Source organism: Pleurodeles waltl, chromosome 5, assembly GCF_031143425.1.
Source record: "Pleurodeles waltl isolate 20211129_DDA chromosome 5, aPleWal1.hap1.20221129, whole genome shotgun sequence".
NCBI classification, from domain to species: domain Eukaryota; kingdom Metazoa; phylum Chordata; class Amphibia; order Caudata; family Salamandridae; genus Pleurodeles; species Pleurodeles waltl.
In genome coordinates, this window is record NC_090444.1 from 1,764,556,042 (window position 1) to 1,764,576,767 (window position 20,726).

General features: G+C 41.9%; 1 protein-coding gene across 2 annotated transcripts in view; it reads left to right on the forward strand.

Moving 5' to 3' along the window:
- LIN9 (lin-9 DREAM MuvB core complex component) overlaps positions 1 to 20,726 on the forward strand; it is a 328,489-nt gene that overhangs the window by 133,150 nt on the left and 174,613 nt on the right. For both annotated transcript variants that reach the window (XM_069236171.1, XM_069236170.1), the window contains exon 9: positions 9,489 to 9,608. In XM_069236171.1, coding sequence (XP_069092272.1) covers positions 9,489 to 9,608 — 120 coding nt within the window. The remainder of the gene's footprint in view (positions 1 to 9,488; positions 9,609 to 20,726) is intronic.

The window sequence follows — 20,726 nt, forward strand, 5'->3', positions numbered from 1 at the left end:
AAACTCGACAGGCTGTACAGTATTTTCATAATTTTCTTCCACAGAGAACATGAAGTTAAAGGAGCTGCAGGCGAGATACAGACATCACAGCAATCTATGATCACAATTTCCTGAGCAGATTTCTTGAGCAAAATTTTAAAAGATTTGCTAATGGTAGCTGGATCAGGAAACAGTTGCTGCCTCATTTCTTCGTTTGGAAACAGCATTCTTGGATTGGTTTGTAAACACCGACAGTGAGAAATACCCATGTACCACATCCAGAATCCTTTAGGACTCTTCAGAATGGTTGATATTTTCAGTCATTAGGAACAGCCTTCTATGTAGTAATAGATGAGCACCCCTACTGTCCAACTGTACTCCTGACTGGATCTCTAATGTTGATTTTTGTTGCCATAGGCAAACAAGGATCGGTGTTGTGCACCATTATGTAGGCCTGTCTCACTCACTGCGGTCTTGTTGGACTGGGAGGGGGGCCCAAAGGAGTACCTTCATAGAGGTGGAAGGCTGCTTCCTTTACCAGGAGTTGAGCAGCACTAGTGCGGTGGTGGCAGCGTCGTTGTCAGTAGGACTGAACAGGTCCTTTTTTGCCCTGTGTCTCTGGAGTGAGGCCTACATGCTCAGTCATTTTGAAAGTTCCGCTGCAGTGCTTACCTCACCATTGGCCTACATCTTTTTGGTGTTAAGTGCTGTGCAGCGCAGAAGTGATGTATCTGCGCTTGGTGAATGTGTACCTAGGTAGGGTACGATAAAGTAATAATGCAGTACTGAGCAGTTCGTGCCTGGTAAATGCATGTGCTGGATGTATATTTGCCTGTGAGTGGTACAGTACCCGAAGGATGTAGTGCCGTACAGTGCCTGAAGGATAAATTCAAGTGCTGGGTGAATGTGTACTTGGGAGTGCTAAAATATATAAAGGTTGTTGTAATTGCATCTTAAATGCATATGCTGGGTGTATATGTGCCTATGAGTGGTACAGTATACAAGGGATATTGGATGTACAGTGCTTGGGAGTTGTATGCAGGCCCTGGGTATATTGTGTGCCTGTTGATGGTACAATACACGGACTGCCCTGGGTTTCATTTCGGGAGAACCAGACCTGCATGTTGAAGGGTGAAGGGGCCTGGGCAAATTTCAAGAAGCAGATGGGGATAAGAGAATCATGAAGAGTAATGCTGTTGACACACATCACTGTGGCAGACATCCAGATGTGAACCCTAGTCTCTCCCATGACCTGCTAATGTTAATAGATTTGTAAAGTGTGCTAATGCCAGTCGGCGTGTTTGCCCTGGTCTCATAAAGATACACAGCCAATACAGGGCCACTGTTCTTAGTAAGACAGGGAATATGACAGAGGAGAAGAAGAGACCTAGACAGAAGCAGAGAAGAGTCAGGCTTTTAGTTATTTCCTAAATGTAAGTAGGTTGGACTGAGCTCTAAAATGATGAGGCAGTGTAGTGTGCTCTACCATTTGGAGGTAGAGTGGGAGAAACTCCTTCCTCCCGAATGTGTTTTGTTGACTCTGGGAACGATCATCTGCCTGGCAGTACTAAATCGCAAGGTACAGTTAGGGGAATTCCATTTAAAAATCTTTAGAAGGAAGGTAGGTCCTATCTGATGCAATGCTTTGTGGGCCCAGCAGAGGGCCTTAAACTTAATTTGTGCTCCGACCGGAAGCCAGTGCAGCTCCATTATAGCTAGTGACACTGAAGAAAATTTTAGGAGGTTCAGTAGTACCCGAGCTGCAGCGTTTTGAAGATTCTGAATTTTATTCAGAATGGGTTTCTCTGAGCCAACATATAGGGGAGTTACAGTAGTCCATTTTTTATATAACTAGAGCTGCAATGACCGTTTTCTCTGATCATTTGGGATAAAAGTGAGGATTCTCCTTAAATATTTTTAATGTAAGAAAACAAGAAAAGGTGACATTATTGATTTGTTCCCTAAAGGTTAGTTTGGAATCAAATGTAGCCACCCAAGTTCCTTGCTTTCTGAACTGGTGATGGGAGGGGCCCAAGATCAGCTGGCCACCATGAAGTATTCCAGCAGGAGGAATTATTGACGAATAGCATCACCTTCGAGTTTAACTTTAGGCACTTCCTTTGCATCTTATTGGCTATGCTGCTCATGCTGATGTTAAATTGTTTGGCCATTTTTTTGTGTCAGAGGGGTCAGAAACGACTATTAGGATGTCGCCAGCAAATGAAAAGACGGAAAATTCATGTGATGAATCCGTTAGATCAAGGGAGTGATTTATGCATTAAATAGTGTAGGGCTTAATGAGGATGTCTGGAAACACAGGAAAGAGAGAAGGGTGCTGAGACTAAATCCTCTAGGGCTACCACTTGTTTTCAGTTGCTTAAAAAAGATCTAATGAGTTTTAGGGCTGTACCTGTGATACCAGTCTTCTCAAGGCAGTTGACCAAAAGAGAATGGTCATCCGTATGGACGGCAGATGATAGATCCAGAAGGATCATGGCCTCACTGGCTCCTTTATCTACAATAGTTTTGATTTCTTCTGTTGCTGCCACCCATGCTGTGCCAGGTCAAGAAGATTATTGACCTCAAGGAAGGATATAATTTCCTGGTTCATGGATTTCTCCAGGATTTTGGCCGATAGAGGAACGCAGGAGATTGACTTATCATTTTTCACCCCCAAGGGGTCTAAGAAGGGCCTATTTTTTAGGAGCGGTATAATGGATGTATTTTTTCATGCCTCTGGAAAATAGCCAGAGGCTAGACCTTTCTTTAGCAGCAAGGTGAGCTGGGCTGAAACAGTTTTTGAAATAGGATGAAGCACCAGAGGAGCGCATGGATCTGAGTGAGCACCAAATTTTTTTGTTTCAATCAGAGAAGCAACTTTCTCTTCAGTGAGTGGAATAAAACTAGACAGGGCAGGGCGAGTGTTATTTGACGAATCTTCCATGGATATCTGGTCCATTTCTTTCCTTAGTGGTGGAACTAGATTATTGGATATTATAGTGAAATCTGAAAATAGTTTATTTTATTGAAAAATAAGTCATCCATTTTATCTAGCGCTGCTAGTCTGTGGTAACTTATTTTCATTACAGTAATGTCTGTGGTAACTTATTTTCATTACAGTAACTTATTTTCATTACTGTAATTCAGGAGTTGCCTGCTGACATGATTTTATCCATAAACAATTTGGTCTTAGCTGCATGTATTTGCACTTTGTAGTCTTTTATCTTAGATGTGAATTTTATTTTTTCCTCTGGGCTGTAATTCAGCCTCCAGAGTTGTTCTTGACATCTTCTCTAAGCTCCTGGAAGTACAATGGAGCATAGGGTATGGACCTATGATTTGTCCTGACTTTCAGGGGAGCTAGCTAAGTGACGGCAGCGTCAACCCATTTATTGTAATTAGCTGCCGCTCCCTCATTCAGTGGAGGTTGTGTGTCATATGACAATTTTTGTAGTTTGGAATTATCGTTTTTTTCAAGAGCAGTGTTTTAACGCAAATGGAGCCTTAAGAGACATGGGCCGCAGGATTAGGCTTGTCAGTTTTAACATAATGGCCGCATGATTGGTCCAGGCAAGAGGTGTGATTTTACCAACTCTTAAGTCAGCATTGTTAGTAAAATTGCAGTCTAGTGTGTGGCCAGCTTCATGTGTTTGGAATTTTATCTGCAGTATAAATATTCTGTGTCTTTGTGCTCTAAATGAAAATTGAAATCCCCCCCCGAATTGTAAAGTTGGGGTGTTCAACTTCGTATTCCATAAAACCTAGAAGTGATTGAATAAAATTCTCCCTAGGGCATGGGTGGCGGCAGGTCAATAAGCTGTTAAGAGTTGGTGTTACAAATTTTTAAGTTGAAAACAAGGGCTTCACAGTTGAGATGTGATAGGGATATATAGGTTGGCTTAATGTGGTTGTGGTAAATAATTGTGATATCCCCTCCTCTCTTATATTGTCTATCCACCCTAATTAAATCATAGCCTTCCAGGATGCCTGCTTTGAAATCTTGGTCAGACGCTGCATCTGCCCATGTCTTTCAGGAAAGAAATATCTGTTTATTCCAAATAAATAAGATCTACAAATTACTTTGTTGTGGGACTATCAGCTTTGGAGACCCTCCTTGTTTGTGTGTGGTACCGAGTCAACAATCCCCGAATGCCAGGTGATGGCCACAGTGAAGTGAACTGTATGTCGTGCTGCGTTGAGTGGGCCAGAGGCCGTCTGTAGTGGCGAGCCGGCAGCCCCGGTATGCCAGCAGGGGCTGCCCTGACAAAGACCGTATGCTAGGTAGGGGCCATGCCATTGGGCAGGAGCCCATGCTCTGTGAGATGTGGTGGACTGTATGCCAAAGGGGGTCACTGGAGGCATCAAGTACTACAACCTGATCTGCCATGTAAGGATACCTTGGGAGCACCTGCGTACCATTACATAGGCGAGGGACCCAAGACAGGAAGAGAGGATTGTTGCAACCAACTCCACACCAGCAGAGGAACTGGAAACTTGCCCCACAAAAGACGGTTGAGAGAACTTTCAGTCGGTTTGGAAGCTCAATTGTGAGTGACAGACTCTGCACCCGCTGAGTGTAGCCATCTGGGCTGTGTGCGGGCGACTCACCTGAACATCGGCTGTAGCTTCTTCGAGCTCCCGTGGACAGAACATACTCAGTAATGTCAGACACGTCATGCCTGACTGTGCGAGTAAGATTGGTTTTCAGGGCTGTCAGCCCGGATTGAACTTGCTCCTTGAGGTGCCATGGCACTGGGACACTGCTGACTTTACTCAAGAGTTAAAGTGGACTCTTGAGACTTGGACTGCTAGTGGGATGTACCCTAGAGTAGTGAATGGGGAATAACCACTATCGCTAACACGAGGAGAGAGTGGGACAGGGAATCGCCAAAGAAATACTAGAGCCCTGACCTCGGGAAGAATTGTGTGATTCTTTGTGAATGTCATATTTTCCTATATGTGGTAGGCAGTAGAAATAAAATACATTTCTTTTTTTCATAAAAGTGTGTATTTGACTGAACCATGATTTATTGCTGCTGCACGCACTTTAAATTATGAGCCTGTTTTCGCTATCCTGTATCCACTCTCCTCCCCCAAAGGAGTCTTTGACTACGTGGGCCATGCAACCCTGCAAGTCAACTGCAGAAGGGATGCTTGGCCCAGTTACTCAGAATCCATGATAAGTGGGGCCCAGGACATCAGGAATAAAAGGCCTCAACTCCCACAGTTGGGACCAGTAGCTCCTGCTTGCACCATGGCCTTCTAAAAGGGGTTCTGACACAAACCAAATTTTCTCAACCTATGCCAGTTTTAAAAAATCAGCACTCAGCATGCCACACTAACAGCAGTCCAAGCTCACAGGTAAGCCATATTGCACCATGCTGACTGGAGTATAGTACACTCTGTGAATCTACTTCTGCTGTATTAATCTGAGCTTGTCAATGGTTTATTTGCTGACAACAATATGCTCAATGTGCACCTGTTCTTTCATGGCCCAGCTCCTTTTTCCATTTCCCCCTCGTGTACAGATTTGCTGCAGTTATACCGTTCACAACAGTTATACATCAGTGTGATTTAGCCTGTTGGGGAATGGGTCAGAGGTAATCAAAGTGAGCAGATTCAAATTGGGAGGTTCATGGAAAAACCTTCTCTCATCTGTCGACGAAGTCACTGATGTGGCAGAACATCCCAAGACTTACCCAAAGTCTCATTCAATTATTGTGGTAGGGTTTTATTTTTTTTGTTAACAGTGATCTCATCATTCCCAGTTGCCTGTTTTGTTGTTGTCTAGTTCCACTTCACTAGTAATCCTCATTTGTGGATTGTCAATCAGTCGAAAAGGAAAGTACATTTCCTGTGTCTCAACCAGTGCTACCAGCCTGGACCGTTTCCAAATGGGGCAAATTACTGTATGAATTTCTCGGCAGGTTCTATGTTTTTTGCAGTTAACCAGTATTAAGTGGAACTGTAGCAGCCGGACCTGTCTCCACCTTCTAATGAGGAAACTGATACTGTGAAACCAATGGGGAGCAATTTGTGCTTCGGCCACAAGATAGTAAACTTCACAGTTCGGTCTCCATAACTTCTCTCCTTATAGAGAAGCTACATGTTACCCCAAGCTGTTCTGGGTTGACGACCTGACCATGCAACTTTGACCATTAATGACCAAAGCTGAACACAAAAGGCTCTTGTTAATGGAATCAGAAAATTCTCAAACTAGTATGTTGGTTTAGGGAGGAGCACCGAATTCACAAGTGCAACACTCTTGGCTACTGATGACTGCAGCCTGATCCATTTATCCACTAATGATGCTAAAGTTGTCATACATTTGCTGTAATTGTCCCTAATAACTGTGCCCAGAACCCACTGGTATTGGATGCCATGATATCCTAATGGTTTTAGTTGCAGTTAAGTGAATAATCTAATGATGATAGAGTTGGCATACATTTCCCGTAATTGTCCCTAATAACTGTTTCCAGATCCCAGTGTTACTTGATGCCAAGGTATGCTATAGGTTTCAGTTGCCAGTTAAGTGGAAAATTATGGCAAATGTATGGTATGCCACTTTATCGTCAACCCTGACCATCTTCCAAAAGTGACCATTTTGCAAAGATTGGGATTCAAGTTCTTCTTGGGATCTTGATCCAAAAGCCAGAGGTCATCCACATCCATTTATTTTTATGGGGGGCTCCAAATTAAATTACGCAATGGTGATGGCATTCCGTCATGATACTGGCAGGATGTTCCCCATCCAAGGCAAAAAGAATTAGTGACAAGGGGCAACCCTCTTTCGTGCCCTTACCAATCATTATCTGAGAGGATGGCTTGTTATTAATTTTAATCCTAGCCTTTGGGTCAGAATAGAGTAGTGTGGTCCATTGAAGCATAGCCCCACCCCATGCCCATTCTATCCATCACACTTAGTAAATAAGGCCATTCAGTAGAATCAAACACATTAGCAGCGTCCAGAAAGGCAGCAGCTGCTGCTATGCCTGGGTCAGTGTGGTGGGTTACTGTGAACAAAAGTTGCCCATTCTCTACAGTGTATCTATCAGGAATAAGCCTGCCTGATCTGGCCTGACCAGCCAAGGTAGGAGTGGAAATAGCCAGGTGCCACAATTTTATTACATGTCTTATTGTCAGTGTTTTCTTACTGATAATGGGTGATTTAAGCAAGGTGATTATTATAGCCCCCCTAAGTGTTGGGAGGTGCCCCATGTTCAAATGTTTCATTATATACTGCAGTATGACTGAGGAAAGTTCCTTTGCATGTTTTTGTAAAATGTAATGGGAAGTCCATTCCCACTTGGGCGGAGCAGTTCCGGATAGACTTTTACACTCCCTAGTGTGATCGTGGATCACAGCGGTTCACGCTCATTTGGCTTCAGCCAAGCCAAGGTAGCCCTTACCATGTAAACAGGAATGTCTTGCGTAGTTAATCCTCGTCTGTTGGGTAATAGCTTAGCTTAGAATACTGAACTTTTTTAATATGTCTCTCAGATTGTGGAGTGTCCCACCCATCTTGGATTTTACCTGGAATATATGGGAGGCCTTCCACACAGGGTGGATTATCCATGCAACAGTGCTCGTGGGCGTTCTCCCTCCCCATATTTCCTTGCAACCCAAATGTGCCTAGGAATTTAACTTCCCTGTCCACTGTATCACTGAAAGTTACCCATTTCAAATTAAGGTCTGATAGAGCAGCTGGGTCCGACTGTCTCTGTGTTGTATACCCTGTCCAACGATTTGATTTCAGATTCAAGTCTATTAAGCCTATCTCAGATTGACTTAAGAATGCCATGGCCCTTCATGCATCGCTGAGTAACACTTGTACTGCCTAGAGTTGAGGCACCTAGTGTGACTAGAATGTGGTAGGTCTAACAAATAAAATCAGTGTAATAATATAAGGTCCAGAATGTCTCACTCCTTGTTATTCCTTCTTGATCTACTGCCTGGGCTACCTAACTGAGCCCACAGGATGAGATGGTAATCAATGCCCTGTATCATAGAGGATGAGGAGAATGCAGTTAACGTTGTCCCAACTTTAATGGACAAATCAGGGCAATCGAAGTTAAGGCCATATGCATTTATAAATGTAATGTGTTCTGTGCTGAGCATCCCCTGCACCAACAGAAAGCGATCTTCTCTGTCTCTACTGAGATGCTTAAACTGCGCACCTCTATTTATCAAGATGACCACCCTTCTAGAGTAGGTAGAGCTCAAAGAAGGAGCTCAATTTGCCATCAGTGATTAAACTGGTCCTTGACTGTCTGGGTCTGCTGCATCAATGTAATGTCCACTTTATGACTCTTAAGGTATGCAGTTACCTGGTGGGCTTTACAATGTCATCAATCTTACTAAACAGTTAGCCAGAGGGTTGTCCGTCCATTCAGCCGCTACCATCCTGCGACACAACTCTCTTTGAATTGACTGTTAATGCTACTGTGAACATCAGTATCTATTCCATCATGCATGAGGCCTATATTAAATTACTGTATAATTTATACGTATACTAAAAGTGGTCTGGGAAGCCTGCACGTGGGTGGGGCAGTTCTAATGTTTATGACTTAAATTGTTTCCTCCAGTGCAGGATTAGAAAACCACATCTATTTTCACTGTTATGGCATAAATGTACATACACTATGTATAGGATTAAAAATGTACTTTACTAAACATTTCCCACAACGTATACATGCTTGTTGTGGGACTAGTCTTTGCTTAGGGCTTCATTGGTGATTACTGTGAAGAGTAGGATTACATACTACTAAGCTTTCTTTTGAAAACATTAATAACTTTTAATATCTGCCCTTAAGAGGTTGATGCTTTTTGTGTATATACCTAGGATTTAATTAAGATAGATGATATTGATGGAGCTACTATGTCTGTATGTAGAGCGTGTACGGGGTGAGACAAACTCGTGTGACTTAAGAAAGAAAAAACCCTAGTGCGTAGCTTAGAAAACAAAAAAAGTATTATTGATTTAAAATATTTTGATAGTGATTCGTAGGCTAACATATTGGAATATTAAAAAAGTAATCTGCATTTTTAAAAGACATCAGTACCAAAGAGAAATGTTTAAGATAAGGCACTTAATTTTGGAATAATTCCAGTATTCTTACCCTACCTCACATTTCTTTGCCTATTCTCGTATGACAAGAGTAATGCTGTGTGTGTGTTGGAGGAAAGGGGATGGTAATTAGGAGGATGAAAAGAACTGACAGAGGAGCTGAGTGTGGCAGTAGGTGTGGAAGCTTAATTTTGTAAGATGCTATGGCACCTGCCCTTCAGGACCGTCTTATTGGAGCAACTCACATTCATTTGACAGGTGGAACAGAAGAGCTAAGAGAACAGAAATTGCTGGGTAAATAACATATTACTAAAGTATAAGAAGATGCATAGAAAAGCTCTGGCTTGTCCCAGACTGTTAAACTGTTAAATTTTTTTACTGATGCTTAAATAAAACCTCAGCTTCTGATGATCGGGTATTAATATTGGTTGTTTTCCTACAGAGCAATGAACCTCATGAAACAATGCCTATCTCTGCTTTTGGGCAAAAACAACGGCCTGCACGCTTTTTCATGACCCCTCCTCGGTTAAATTATACGCCAACAGCTGAGTCGCCAATTGCGGTAAGTGAAGTTTGGCAAGACTAGGGGCAGAAAGAAAAAATGTCTTGTGAGAAAACTGTTTATAAGGAGACTAGGAATGTTCAGTATTATTAACTGTGATAAAAGATTAGTGGGAATGCTCAGAAGTAACTGAGAAAAATCTGATAAACTGTAGTGGTGATAAATGTCTAATTTCATTCAAAAATGTTTTTCATAAATCTTTCTTTGTACTGTAAACGTCAACTCCCTATAGGGTGTGTCCTAAACACTTCCAGGTAAGAAGGCAGATGGGCATGGTGGTTCTCGTACACAGTCAAATTGTGATTGTATATCAAAGTAGGCTACTGATGTCTGGAGTTAATACGATTCGAATTAAATGTTCATTTACTTATAATGCAGTCTGCTTGAGCACGAGTACAGTGAACTGCTAGCATGTCCATTTAAGCACAGCTCATAGTCACTGTTTGTCTCAAGTCCAAGATTTCAAAATGATTTTTATTTTGTGCAATTCTTGTTTTGAGCATGCTATACCAACCAGTTTTCTCTGTAACATGTGGGTTCAAGTATCTGGAAGATTCAGATATCATCATTGTTAATGCAATTTGATGAACGCTCCAAGTTGCTCATAAATAATTTTGAATAGTTGTGCTGCATGTAAAATATTTTCTTTGCCCTACTCTGTTCATGCTTGCCTAATGAGAACCATTTTGATAGATTTCTGAAGAAAAGTTAACCTCTTTTCAATTCTATTCAACCTTTATAAGGTCACCCTGCAGTTTATCATAACATGAGGAATACGCTGTCAGAATGCATCGTCTCTAATGGTTCAGATATAAACTTTCTCATTGCTACCTAGCTTAACTTTATTCCTTTTGTCCTATGCTATTCAAATGAACATTGATGGCTTCTGGTTGAACTAACCAAATAAATGAAGAAGGAAATTCAATATTTTGTTAAGTTGTTATTAATTTAGTGGCCAATAATTCTCTTCCTTTTCGACGTTCATTGAGGTGCTGTTAAAAACAGAATAACACAAACTTTTCACCATCGTGGGATCTTCATTATATTCATAAATATTAAGATATCTAAGTGCATATCTTGCATCCCAAAAGACTTCCCAATGGAGAGAAACTTGAAACAAACAATTATTGTGTAAACGTAAAGCAAGTTGGAACAATTCAAGATTTTGTCAGATGTACCCGTAAAGATACTATGTCTAGAATATGGAAGGGAATATATTCCTGCTACTTTCTAGATTCTGGGCCAACAGAAGACAAGTGCTGTTCTAGATTTAAGATACCTGAACACATGTCTCTAGCAAAAAGTAAATATTGCCTCTTTTTAAACACTACTTTAAAACAATGACATTTCATAGTTATTGAAGACAGAGGGGAGACTCCTTTCATATCACAGTTTTTGAAATTTCCACCCTTGTTTTTCATTCTTTGTATTGGGGCATACCCTTTCCAGTATAAAGTAGCTATCACTTAATGTCTGACAATAGGGGGGAATGCATCTAGGATGTTGAGCTCCACACCTACCTTTTTTGGGCAACTTAGTGAAAGCTTATCTGACTTTAGCCACTACAACAGCTCTGCATTCCACAGTAGAGTTGACATCACTTGAGGAACTGTCATGTACACAAAAGCAATAATACTGTTCCCATTAGTTGAGAGCTGCATCATTTCATCTGATGGTACAGGACGCTCATCTGAGGAATTTCAATCCTTTAGAAAGATATACCTGTGCAGTTGGCACCAGTGCCCTAGTGCATTCATTGAATTCCAGTGCTCATCTGCATTTAAGGAGTCTTTGTTTGCCTGTTGCACGCAGGTTATTTTTAGAACGTAAAGGATATTCTCCAGATCCTTTGTAGTGAATCCAGTCTTTTGTTGTTTGGGCATAGGGGAATAACTTTCTATTTGAAGGCCACCTTCATCCTCCTCACTTACTAGGAAACAGCAGCAGCTAAGGCATGCTTTATAGCTAAGAGCAATCCATGAATATATTGGACCTGAAAATTGTTTTTTGTGCATCCATTATTCCTCTTAATACAAGAATAGACCTGAATAGACCTCTTTGTTGATAGAAATTCTCTTTTCTCTAGATACCTGCATTAATTATGTCTGCAGACAAACTCACAGCAAGGACATAAGATGGACAAATACACTGAAAAGTAGCTCTAAAAAAGATGACTTGGCGGGATGGTTCAGGGCAGAAAGTACTATAGAGCAGATGGCAGGCTCCACATATTCCTACCAATATACTAAATGCTGTAAAAGAATCCTGTGTGGGGGTTGGTTGGGACCAATATAGCCAACACTGCAGAGGACATGAATGGCGTGGTTTGGGAAGCTTATGGGTGGGACCAAAATAAGAAAAAAGTCCCTGACAGAGCACTTGAAGCCAAAGAAGTGAATTCAGTTGATTTGAGAAAGAGAAAATACCCAAGAAGCTTGGGGCTAGCCTCATGTAGTGGGGGGCTCAAGTCCCTAGCTTGAAGGCTCCTTTGGGATAGGTTTATTTTGCCTTGTTTATGAAATTTACCTCATACCGCATATGAATGGTGATACAGCTACATTTCAAGGAATATTTTCCTAGTCTCTTACTATCTTCAGTTTTGTAAAGGACACTTGTATGCATAGGTATGGGGGTTGTGGTGTGACTTTGCTGCAGTTCAGATGAATGTTCAAAACATAAACGTCTTCTTTGAACACACCACTCTCAGGCCATTTAGCAATTCCCTAACAGGATCACTTGAGGTGGACACACACGGACTCAATATAATATTCACATTTTTTTGTCCCTTTTATCTCTATCCATTAGTATATAGGGAGCTAGTACAGCTGTTAACGAAAACTGTTAACGTATTTGTTCATAACTTTAAAGATGGGTCTATTGCAGCATATACAGCTCGGTGGCTGAGATTGTGGCACATAAGGCATTGCTATAATCAAGGCAAGAGAGAGGATTGATCTGAACACCCTATGTGCCGTACAACACTGTATGCTGTGAAGATTGAAATGTATTTTCAGTTTATGGTTTGGCAACAAAACTTAAAGACTATTACATCATGATACTGCACATTAAATGCTTAATGTCCTGGCTCTGCCACTGACAAGAGGCAGCCTTGTTAGTATTACTCCAAAAGATTTAAAACCCATGCATACTCCTCCTTCACCAGGGCACCAGTATATTGAGTGGCATGGCTTCAGATCAATCTCTGGGCCATGCAGATGTTCTTTAACTATATCCAGTAGTGTATGGAGAGCCAGTACAATCATTATGAAACCAGATAACATGCTTGTTCTTAAGTTTATAGATGGGTCCGTTGCAGCCTAAACAACTAAGTGGCCGAGATTGTGGCAAACAAGGCACTGCTGTAATCAAGACAAGAAAAAATAATCTGGTTGCCAACACCGTACTTGACAAGTTCCAGAATGGAAATATATTATTTTCAAGAATAAACTGGAAATGGCAGCTTTTGGCCACTACTTTAACCCTGACCACATTGCTAGACTGTGGGCCACAATACAGTGAATTGTGAGCGGAGGGGTTCACTGTGCATCTGTGGAGACAAATGGAAAGGCAGAAGGACTCCCCACTCTTACCTGTAATAGATGTTTTGCCAGTATTGAGAGCTTTCTGCACCCAATAATAGCTCTTGGTTAGACAAGTGTTGATGTGATTCTTAATGCTAACTCACTATTTAAGATGGATGAGCAGTTTCATCAGAGTAAGACAAAGTCCAGCTGACTAATTATTCTTGACAACTGTCTCAAATATCTCACTGCTAAGCTCTGTCTTTTGAGTAGAAAGCACCAAGCTTCATTTGTTGCAAAGATGCTGTCAAGATCTAATTGTATGTATTCCCTATCTCCTATAAATCAAGTTCCATTATTCAGACTTTTCAGTTAGATAAAGTGGTCAACTTTATCAAATGTGCTAACAGACACAATAATCAGTAGTGGTGGCACACCGCCGATCATGAGCCTCAAATAGATCTCTGAAGACAACCATATCTAAATCGACCCCATGATTTGGATGGGATCCTGATTAACAGTCCTTTAATAAAAAGTGTAATGTGTTCAGTTTCTGTTGTATTACTTGTCCATTGCCCAACAAACTCATACTTTCTGTATGTGGTTGAAAATAGAAGTGTTGCATTGTAGAGCCTTCTCTCAAGGACTATTTTCCCATGACCATGGGGATGCCAGAAAACTTTATTTCCAAAATTAATCTTTTCTGTAGGAGGTAATAAATTGTAATTTCTCAAATTCAGTTATGACCTCTGCAGCCTTAACATGGTATGCTTACCAAATTATTTTCAAGTCACAAACTCATAAGTTCACTTTGCAGCATGGCACCAAACTTGCTGATTAGGCTTATATCTGCAAAAGAAAATATGATTGGAAAAAAGTAGCCTATTAGAATAACAGCTAGAGAAAGAAAGAATGGACTGATCCTTTAAGAATTAGCTTTAATTTTCCAGCATACATCATACTGGCAGTTGCTTCTCGGCCTTAGTCCTGTTTTTCCCCTGCTCACTCTGAATGAAGCGCTAAACGCTTCAGGGCTTTCGTACCATGTTTTAATTTTATGTTTCCACCTCAAAAAGCTTCACTTGTTTGCTTCATTCAACGTCCTAAAAGTATCTGATTAATTCTTACCTTCTTTTTGACGTCTTGGCAAAGGCATTTGAAGAAAATCACCCTCTGTTTATCAATTGCCACTCCTTTGGGTTTGAGAAGGCTGCTTCTAAATCAAAAGGTGTGTTTACCTCCATCACACTGTGTGGAAAATTGCTACTTTTGTCAGAAAATGATAAAACGAAAGATCATGAGGGTAATTTGCTTCACTGTAAACCTGGAAAACCTCCTGGCAGAAGAAGGAAAGAAATCATGCATGAAGGTCGGGATGCTTGATCGCCTTATCCTATAAAGTGTTACACATTGAGAGGTCGAGGAAAAAAGAAGCTGCAACACTGCTGTTGCTTGGGTCATTCCTTCCACTCAGAGACTCCCACTTGACGCCATCCAGTGTTGACGTCAAAACATGATGCAGTTCCACTGTTTTCGCTGTCCAAAGCCAGTTCGTCTGCAGTATGTCATCAGGCTTATATGTATGTATGTGGTATTTGTAAGCAGAAACTCAGCCAAAATTCAGGGAGCTATGCACTGGGTCAAAGACAATCTGACAGTCGTCGAGTGATAGAGATAGCGAGGCTCTGGGAGCATATGTGCATTATTACTGCATTGTGATGTAGTGCTCTTCAAAGAGGTGTGTCTGTGTCTTCAACTTTTATCTAAATTGGAGCAGCGTTGGGGTGTCCTGAGGAATGAGGTTGTTGTTCCAGATCCTGGAAACTAAGAGTGAAAAGGCCTGCTGTTATATTATTAATATAATTTTTTTTAATACTCCTTAGCCTCCAGTCCATTGGTGTCCTAGCTGCAGTGTGCACAGAGCTTCCAGAAAAAGGGAGCTAAATATGAAAGACAACTGCCATTGAAAGTATTCTCTGATTGCTCAGCACAAAACCACCATCCACTCACCTAAAGCACATGATGATGAATCATTCCTCTAGTCACCGCTCAGTGCAAAGGATCGCCATCAAGGCATTCAGTGTCATCAAGGTCTGCGTCAGGACACTAAACTTCAAGGCTCTCTCCGTCAAGACAATCTTCATTGGTTTGTCCAGCGTCCTTATTGCCTTCAGAATCTCCATCTGGGGTGTTATATTCTCTTCCTGTGGTAGTGTTATTGTTTTCACAAGAGCTCCAGTGGTGAGGGTTCCTTCTAAAGATCCTTTACAGGTTGAAGTGCAGCCCCTCCTTCGTCCTAAAGCATTGATGGATCAAAAACATACCTCAGTATCTCCTATTAGAAAGATACCAGTTCTGTCTGATCCAGTTCTTCCTGGTATCATTACTGGATTTTCAACTGCCAGTAGTAAAGCATACTCTGAAAATGTAAGAGAAGATTTCCTTTAACCTCTGTGTGATACCTCTGTCTCTGGTTTTTTTTTTTCTACACACTCACTTCACCTGCTGCGCCTCCTTTGTGTTGCTCTCCAATAGAAGGTATCACAACTTTTCAGAGTGTTCTTCTACAAGGAGCCCTGCAGTTAAACATTCTGTGGGAATACAAAGACTTGTTTGTTATTATGGAGACTCTGCAGTCTGCTCCAAGGCCTCTATTGTCTTTAGTCCTTGGCTTCATAGAGCTGCAAAATAATTGTTGATTTGACACATGCTTTATTCGATCAATCGATCATCGAAGCAAATATACAATAGTAATAAAAAGAATAAAATCCAAATAATAATAATAATAATATATAGCATAAATACCTAGGAGCATAATTCAGTTAGAAATTCTCCGCAATGCACAATACAACTGCAATCCCCCCCCTACAATTCTATAAGGAATAAAAAATATAGGCCGCTTATAGTTAAAACACAATCCTAGCAGTGGAATTGCGTATACGCCATGCTACTAATAAATATTTACTAACAGCGTGTATTAAAACCGTGGAGTGGTGGCTTTTTAAAATCCTCAGAGCAGAGGCACAATCTCTTATCCCCATTTCGCGACAGATGTTACGGATCCACTTAGACCTGGGAAGGGAGTAAGCAGGGCAAAAGAACATAAAATGTTCGACTGTTTCAGATTTTGTGCCACAAACAGGACATATATCTGTATCTGTTTTTGTACCCCATCTACACACCAATGACTTCAGCGGCAACGACCCAAAGCGGAATCTGGCATAAAAGCTTTTGCCTAAAATGTCAGGAATATTATCCAGCTATGGTTCGAATTGTGGATACCACTTAAAATCTGTAAAGAGATTTGTTAAGGAACCGTAAGTTCTGTGGGTAATATAATCGTTGCATACATAGGACCAGTATACACGCTTCAGTACATTGGAGTGAGCCTTTTCTAGTTTGTGGGGTTTCTCCCAAAAATGACCGAGGCCTAATTTATTGAACCATCTGGATGCATGTTTGACCCAGGGAATAGTGGTTGAGTTGGAACACTTTAACAGGTCTTGAAGTGAGGTCTTGTAGACATCTAATTCTGGAACAGTCCATAGCCTTATCCAATATAATAGTGGTCTTAAAATAATTAGATCGATTAGATGGATGCTGCACCGTGCTGCAGGCGACCCACACTTTTGTTGACCTGTTCTACCCAATTCAGGTTATCGGTAAGCCTTACAACCAGATAATCTATAGAACAAACCTTATCCAGAAGGTTCCCTTCTAAGTGAGTGATACATTTCTTCCGCACTCCTGAACGAAGCGCCATTAACTTGGTTTTTTTATGATTCAACTCTAAGCCGTAATCTCGACAAAAGGAGTTGAATCTATTGATGAGAATTTGGAGGCCCATGGGAGATTTAGAAATAAGAAGGGAGTCGTCTGCAAAAAGAAGGATTGGGATTTTTTGGGCGCATAGGGTAGGGGCGTCGTTCTGGCATGTCATTAAAACCTGTACAACCTCGTTAATAAAAATAGAGAATAAAAATGGTGCCAACACACAACCCTGGCGAACACCCCTATTTATGGGGATTTTGTCTGTAAGTTCGCCTAGGTTACCCCATCTCACCTGCGCGTATGTATCCTCATGCAGCCGCTTCAGGAGTTGGATTAAGTTAGCTGGAGTCCCTACTTTTTGTAGCACCTCCCACAGCTTTTCCCTCAGGACTAGGTCAAATGCTGATCTCAAATCAACAAAAGCAATGTATAGTGGTTGTTTTGCCAGGGGTGTATATTTCCAGTACAGTACGGCCAGTCTAAAGACCTGGTCTACTGTGCTGATCCTTGATCGAAATCCAGCTTGGAAGAGGAGAGAGGATGTGCTGATCTGTAGCCCAGTGAGTTAATCTGCCTAGGAGTTGCTTGGCAAATATTTTTGGGAGGTTGTCAATTAAACTGATTGGTCTATAATTTTTTCGGGAGGTTTACGTTACCCTTTTTATGAATTGGAATAATTTCAGCACCCTTCCATGTCGTAGGAATCTGCCCCCCTTCAGCGTTCTGTTAGAGAGTGTGTTGATACACCAGATCCAAACTGTTGGCTCAGATGAGTAAAGATCCCCTGGAATTTTGTCTGGGCCTGGAGCTTTCCCAAGTTTTAAAGAGCGGATAGCCTCAGCAGTTTCTTTGATAGTGAAGCGGATATGACCCTTGAGGTCCTGTAAGCCCCCTTCAAGGGGAGCTGGCCCATGATGCGCATCAAGAATAGGGAGAAGGTCTTGGCCTGCTTCCCCTGTAGCTAAGATCATAGGGGTCTCAATTTTACCATATAGACTTAAAAAATGTTCGACCCATCTTTCTGGCTGGATGTGACTTCTTACACCAATCCTGCCCTCTTTCTCTCGCTTGCCTAACAATTCCCAGAACAATAATTTGTTGTTGGATTGGGTAGCGTCCAGCAACTCCTGCCAAGTTGTTTCTTCCCAGGTTTTTTTGGCTCGGGTGATGGATACTTTATGAATGCGTCTAGCTGGTTGTATTTCCTCGTGGGTTCCTTCCATGAGGGCACTTTTTAGTCCTGTCTTAGCCATATGGCAGGACTCGTCAAACCATGAGCTAGAGGTGCCTCCCTGATGTCTTACCCCAACCTTCCTGTGGAAAATACGTTGTAGTGTTTTGAGTAATATTTTCATGTATGGATAAGAAGGGGATGTCATTGGAGTCCTAGTCACTGTATGGGGCCAAAATGTCTATAAAATCCAGGTAAATCTCACGTAGCAAATAAGGATTCGACTGGACCTTTGGCCACCTGACCTTCGTAGATGAGATGTTCAAGGTGGGAATAGGGACCAAGGTGATTTGTTTGTTCGAAGTCCTACCAAAAACATCACCTGACATGGAGAGTAACAAGGGATAATGGTCGCTTTCGCTTCTAACGTCCACCTTCATATCATTCAAAAAGGGCCACAATCTCACATCCACTAAAAAATAATCAATTACACTTGTAGTTGAACCTCGTTTGAAAGTGGGTGCAGTATCCAGATCAGAGGGCTTGCGGCCATTACATGCCCTGGGCCATGCTTCAAACAGAGAGATGCCAGTTGGGTAGCTACACAGGAATTAAAACAAAAGCAATCACTAGTCAGCTGTGGGATCCCTCATGTTTGGTCTTCATCCTCTGTGAGACCAGTTAGTATCACAGAAGGTTCAAAAGTACAATTTACATCCCCAGCTATTATTAAGTAAGAGCTGTTTTAAGACCTGGGACTCAACCGCTCGAGAAACCGATCGAGCATAAACATTGATAAAAATTATGTTAAAACTCTGTTGGAACGTAATTTGTAGCCTTATCACATCTGGGCTGTCAAACCTTAGAGTCTTATATGTGCACTGCACATTTTTGTTTATTAACATCAGAAGTCCTCCTTTTGCTCGACCTGTCAGTTTTGTAGATGGTTGAACAACCACATTGAAAGAAAGGAACCCATCTATGGTAATTTGCTCTTCAGCCCATGTTTCTTGGAAGAGGCGTATATCTTGGGTGTTTATATATGAACACCAGTCAGTATCATCTAATTTCCTCCCAAGGCCGGCTAAATTCCATGTCATAATTGATAGGCCTTTTCCCTCAGAGACAGGACTTAATGGCTGTGAGTTGGACTTCTCAGGAATCAACTCTGTGTCTGTAGGTCCATCGGAGGTCAACGGACTGGGTTCCTCTAGATTAGTCCCAAGGGTTGTTCCCTGAGCTGTTGCCAGTCATACAGGGTTGAGCCGGATAGGGTCGGCATACCTAAACTGGTTGCTGGTAACATTACAGCATGAATAGCCGGAAACTTGTGGCTGGCCTTCCGTCTCCAATACTGTCTCTAAAGTAATGCATCCCCTCCTTCGTTCCATAAGATGATAGGTTCGGTCATTGAACAGAATAAGACTCTCAGCCAAGGTTCTATCGTGAAACTCGATTGAGATTACGTCATGGATTGACCCTGAAGGACACCACTGCTTAGTATTGCGGATGTCTGAACGTATGACCGATAAACAGTTTCTTTGGTGTCGTAGCCAGTGAATTACCTTGTTGACCCTAGACTCATGATCCTCACTAAGCCCCGGTAACAATTTCTGGACTTGTTTTAAGAAAAGAATATTTGTCCCAGGCTTGGGGCGTTGGGGGTTTAACAATAAGGCTGGGTCGCGAGGAGTTCTCTGATAGGGAGGGGCACTAGAGCAACCGAGGGAGGGTTTGGGAGCGAATGAGTCGCTGGCATTGGGTATGACATAGGGCCTCCTAAGTGGGGGATTGTCAATCTCTTTGCGGCTCTTTGATGACAAGTAGTTTGAGAACCCTGGCGGGGCAGCTGTTGATGGCAATATGGTTTTCCGTAATATCCCCCTCGTCTAGTGATTTTTTGCTATGTTGTTTCTCCTGTATAGAATTGGCTTTAGAACGTATTGCATCCCCATCTAAGCCAGCCCAGTGTGTCTTCCCCTTTTGGTGATCAGTAGCCTGGCCCCCCTGTACAAGCCGGATTGATGGTATTGGGTCAGACATGTGACCTCCATTCGCCCCTTCGTTCCTTAGATTGCACTTGCATCCACACTCTAATCTCTCCTGCAAGTATTTGGCCAATTGTAGCACCAGGGACCTAACTTCTTCTACTCTCTGGAGTATAAGGACATTGCTAGGCTCAGTGGAGGGATGCATTAAGAGGGAGACGGGAACTGGAATTGGGGTACAGGGGATAGCCTCTTTATTGCGATCGTTGTTGGATCAAGAACTCCAAGTATTTCGTCATCCTCAGCTAAGACCTCAAACCGGTTCCTACAGGGTATATTCGAGATCAATTTGATCACAGGACCCAGTGGTATAACAGAATTAGGAATATTACCCTCTATGTCCACTTGGGGAGACCCACACCTGTGCACCGAGTCGTTCGCCATATTTATTATATCATTTGAGGGGGGAATAAGTAACTGATGCGTTGTTAATAGAGTCGCACCACTATTGATCGGAACTGGATCCAAGCCTTGATCCTTTGTCTTTTTCCTGAAGTAGTCTTGTATCCTCCCAGGGTGAGCTAAAGCATTTTTTGCAGGCGGGGCACCGTTGTGGCTAGATGAACAATTTAGTATCGCCTCAACCTCTTCAAATAACAAGTCTATC